Source organism: Seriola lalandi, unplaced genomic scaffold (genome assembly GCF_002814215.2).
Source record: "Seriola lalandi dorsalis isolate HSWRI2012SDOR001 ecotype SW California unplaced genomic scaffold, Sedor1 jcf7180002054447, whole genome shotgun sequence".
NCBI classification, from domain to species: domain Eukaryota; kingdom Metazoa; phylum Chordata; class Actinopteri; order Carangiformes; family Carangidae; genus Seriola; species Seriola lalandi.
Window position 1 is genome coordinate 13,060 of NW_019525000.1, and position 5,001 is coordinate 18,060.

A 5,001-nucleotide genomic window follows, 5' to 3' on the forward strand; every position below is an offset into this window, starting at 1 on the left:
CCTCACCCCCCTCGTGTACCTGAGTCAGGTTTCAGCCTGAGGCAGTGACAGTGAGAGAGGAGGGTTTTCTCCTCAGCAGGTCGATGAACTCAGACCTCGCTCTTGAGAAAGAAGCCTGTTCTTCCTGTTTGAGGTTTTCACACAGTGAACCAACCGGGACAGAGACAGTGTCTCTGCAGAGACATGTCCCACCGTCTCACACAGGTTTATAAACTCTCAATATTCTGATATGAAATGACTGTAACTGCTGTCTGTGTGTGTGTGTGTGTGTGTGTTTGTGTGTGTTGCAGCAGCGCTGTGCAGCACTGATAGTGTGGGAGATAGCCGTTAGCAGCTCGCCGCGGCTTCCTGGAGCTGACACGTTGTTGACGATGTCACAGGAAGCATGGTGACAGAAATAGACTCGTCTCAGCTTTTGTATGGAGGAGGTTTAACCCTCGGCTCCGCCCACTCAGCCGCATCGTGGACAGGAAGCAGAGCTGGCGAGGATGGGCCCCTGTGATTGGTCAGCTGGTGTTTAGGTTTGGAAGCTCCCTCTCTCTGGTTTACTGACAGATCTATAAAAGCAACTGGTCAGACTCAGACAGAGAGGTGCCAGAGGGAAACACAGTGAGACACGGATGTAGTGAAGGAAATTAACATGTATTCAGTGGCTTTCATAATAATTGGTGTATGAACACTTGAGGTCACAGTGACTTTGACCTTTGACCTCCAAATTCTAATCCGTTCATCTGTGAGTCTCAGTGAACATTGGTGCTGAATTTGAAGACATTTCCTCAAAGTGTTACAGACGTTCGACTCACTGCTGTTACCAACAAACATGGCCGACCGGCCCCTCGCCCTGGAGCTGCTTCCAGTATGTTGGCGAACCTGGAGGTTGATGCTTGGTGCTGATGAGCTGCAGTAAACATGTTAACCTGGCTAACCAGGTTAATGTTGGTGTTGTCTTCATCACTGTGACTAACTACCCGCTTTACATTTATACTGAACTAGTTCTGCTCCAGCACTCAGCTCTCCTCTTCTTCTAGCAACTTCCGAGCTATTCAGACATGCTAGTTACTTTAGCGGAGCAGTTAGCACCCTCTCTGCTCGGAGTGTGTCGGCCCACATCAGTCTGTGGTGTAGGGGGTTGTCATGTTTACCTGCTGCCTCACCTTTGACACACAGCTCCGCCCCAGCATCGTATAACCAATCAGATGGTGCTGTGGGCGGGGCATTGCTCCAGACCACAGAGTGGTGACAACAGACCAAGCATCAACCTCTGAGGCAGAAACATGAAGAACCAGCAGCTGCAGTTCCTCTAACGACCACTAGAGTCTGGCTCCAACAGTGAGTCAGTCCCCATAGACTCCCATGTTAAACTGTCCAACTTTACAGCAGAAATAAACATGTTTACAGCCTGGTACAGAAACTGTTCTGGTCTCTAGAGATAATTTCCTCCTTCATGACACCTGTTTATATAACTCACCTGTTTATATAACTCACCTGTTCACATTTTATTAAGGACTACAGTTATGGGGGATTGGGGGCGTGGAAGTCTCAGCTCCACACAGGCCCCTCCTCTTTGACCATATTTGGATTAGCTGCGAGTTAGGGGCGGAGTCAGACACTGCCGACATGGTGACGGCGGAGCAGCTCACTCTGAGTTTCAGAAACCTGTGGATGACATCACAGAGGTGACGGCCATCTTTGTTTACAGTGTGTGCTACAGACAGGATGGGCGGCGGCATCAGTAGCATGTTTTTAAATAATTTTATTTCTGGTAATTGTAAAAAGCTGAATATAAAGTCTGATAGTCGGTCGACCTCTAGTCCAGGACTTCATCGAACTTTTGTTAAAACAAGGAGCTGCGCTGTGTGAAGTGCATGATGGGTAGTGAAGTTTTCCCACCGTGTTGGAGTGTGTTCAGACTGAGCTGTGACTTTGACTCGACCCGCTCCTCTTTAATTCTATTATCTGTGTATTTTTGTCCTCACAGCAGCTGATGTTAATCCTCAGACTAAACTCAGACCTTTACTGAAGCTGCGTCCTCACCTGTCTCTCTCTCTCCACCTCTCTGTCTTCTTCTGTGGTGCCGTGGCCGTCATGATGGATAAGAGGGAAACCTGAGCCGCACTTACACAGGGATCAGTGCGGCTGTGGATATGTGATGTTATAGGCTTTAATTTATGGTTCAGCGTCACATTTCACTGACAGCACTGCAACACGAGGATGAAAACCACACACACATTCAGAAAACATCTTCATCACTTGCTACAAATACTCACACAGGAAGTGTTTCCAGGGGACACAAAAAGTGACGCACTTGTTCAATCCTTTGTGACTTTTGAAGTTGAAAGTGTTGAACAACAAGTTCACATGAAAGTGTTTTAACAATAATCCATGTGAGTCCGTCCCAGCTCATGCAGAGGAAGGATTTATTAACAGGTGGGGGAGGGTGACCTGCAGCTCAGGCCTGCAGTTCCTGAGAAGTCTCTCTCTCACACACACACACACACACACACACACACACACACACACACACACACACACACTCAGCTGAGCGTTCGTTCATGCAGAAACTCTCCGACGTTCTTGAGGCTGAAATGACCAAATGTAGTCATGGAGTCTCACCCTGATCTGCTTCAAATCTGCTGCTGTTGTCATGACGACCAGATAAATGGATGATCACGGACGCTATCTGCTAGCTGCTAGGTTAGCCGAGGCTAACAGGAACTGTAGCAGATGTGGACATTCAGCAGGACAGAGACAACGAACCCGAGAGAACGGACGCTGCTGCAGAGTCCTCCTGTCTCTCACAGTGAAACTCTCTGAGCGTCATGATGCTCTGCAGACATCCTGCAGCTGGAAAACTGACACAGAAACATGTGGTAATGATGAGATGAATCATCACACACGTCCTCTAATTTGTCCCTGTGCTGTAGATCTGTGTGTGATAGACCAGCAGCTCTGTCAGGATGAGAACTCCCTGCTGAGCTTCGAGGCGATCTGCAGCATCCACAAGCTGATGGACGACGACGCCGACGGCACGGTGGACACGACTGAGACGGACGAGGTGAGACTTCCACTGCTTTCCTACACTGGCGGTAAAATTAGCCGTCTCCAGTGAAGACTCATTTGTGAATACTCATGTCTAAAATGCCCCCCCCCCCCAGTTTCTCAGGGAAGACCTGAAGTATCACGACCCCAAAGCCAAACACAGTAGCTTCCATCGAGCCGACCTGCACATCAGCGTGGAGGACATGTGGAACGCCTGGAAGAGCTCTGAAGGTGAGCGGTGTGAAAGGATGCTAACAACGCTAAAGCTTCTGAAAAGATGCTAACTGTCAGTCACTGCTAGTCACAAGCTAACAAACAACATAAACAAATAAAAGATGCCAACTGCACCAACCATTTTGAAAAGATGCTAACTAGCTAACTGTTCTGCAAAGATGTTAATTGTCAGACACTGCCTGTTACAAGCTAACAAACGATATAAAAAAAGTAAAAGATGCTAACTATGCTAACCATTCTATAAAGATGCTAACTGTGCTAACGGTTCTGACCCATCTGCTAGTCTCTGGTTCTGGTCTCAGACTCCTCCTCTGAGTCTGGGTCTGACTGAGTCTCTCTGATGTTTCCTCCTCTCACCATCTTGATGCTCTCTGCTCTTTCACCTGTCCACCTGGAGCCAGCAGGTGGTGGGCGGGGCTCAGGGCCTGAACCAGATTTCACAACCAGGAAGTGAGATGAGATGAGCTTCAGACCCAGATCAAAGTTTGAATCTTGTCTGGAGGAACTTGAACGCATCATCCTGCTGTTAGTGTTGAACTCTCTCTGATTGTGTGATGCTGCCGTGTTGACACAGTGTTTGGATTCCAGATGTTTAAACCACGTCAGGATGTGGTCGTTAGCAGACAGAGACACTCAGCAGGACAAAGACTGAAGACAGTAATTATCAGAGAGGTGGGGGTGAAAGATGACGGGATTAAAATCAGTGACAGGAGCAGAACGACAGCAGAGGAGGAGAGGGGAGGGAGGAAGATGAAGGGATGGACAGAGAAGAAGGAGAAAGAGAGGAAGGAAATGGAAAACGACAGAGAGGCAGGGGGGATTAAAAAGGAGAAACGTGTAAAAATAAAATCCTATTTTTGGATCCACTTAATTTCCCCGCTCCGTTTGTCACCGTGACGACGTCAGAAAAGACAAAACTACAAACACACAAAGAGGAGGAAGTTTATTTTTACATTCACCTGGACTCAAGGATGAACTGGTTAGACTTTGGAGGTCAAAGGTCAAGGTTCATACTCAAGAGTGTGTGTGTGTGTGTGTGTGTGTGTGTGTGTGTGTGTGTGTGTGTGTGTGTGTGCTCAGTGTATAACTGGACGGTGGAGCAGGTGGTGGACTGGCTGGTCGTCAGTGTGGAGCTTCCTCAGTACGCAGAGACCTTCAGGAGACTCCAGCTGGACGGCAGAGCCTTACCCAGGTAACACCAACACCTGTCTCACTGATATCACGCCTGTCTCACTGATATCACACCTGTTTCACTGATGTCACACCTGTCTCACTGATGTCACGCCTGTCTCACTGATATCACACCTGTTTCACTGATGTCACACCTGTCTCACTGATATCACACCTGTTTCACTGATGTCACACCTGTCTCACTGATATCACACCTGTCTCACTGATGTCACACCTGTCTCACTGATATCACACCTGTCTCACTGATATCACGCCTGTCTCACTGATATCACACCTGTTTCACTGATGTCACACCTGTCTCACTGATATCACGCCTGTCTCACTGATATCACACCTGTTTCACTGATGTCACACCTGTCTCACTGATATCACACCTGTTTCACTGATGTCACACCTGTCTCACTGATATCACACCTGTCTCACCGATATCACACCTGTCTCACTGATATCACACCTGTCTCACCGATATCACACCTGTCTCACTGATATCACACCTGTCTCACCGATATCACACCTGTCTCACTGATATCACACCTG

The 5,001-nt window shown here is 48.1% G+C and overlaps 1 protein-coding gene across 1 annotated transcript in view; it reads left to right on the plus strand.

The window, feature by feature from the left end:
- The window catches only part of LOC111658508 (stromal interaction molecule 1-like), a 19,842-nt gene that overhangs the window by 1,884 nt on the left and 12,957 nt on the right, over positions 1-5,001 (plus strand). Inside the window, exons 3-5 of the mRNA XM_087175317.1 lie at positions 2,925-3,055; positions 3,156-3,270; positions 4,354-4,465. Coding sequence (XP_087031443.1) covers positions 2,925-3,055; positions 3,156-3,270; positions 4,354-4,465 — 358 coding nt within the window. The remainder of the gene's footprint in view (positions 1-2,924; positions 3,056-3,155; positions 3,271-4,353; positions 4,466-5,001) is intronic.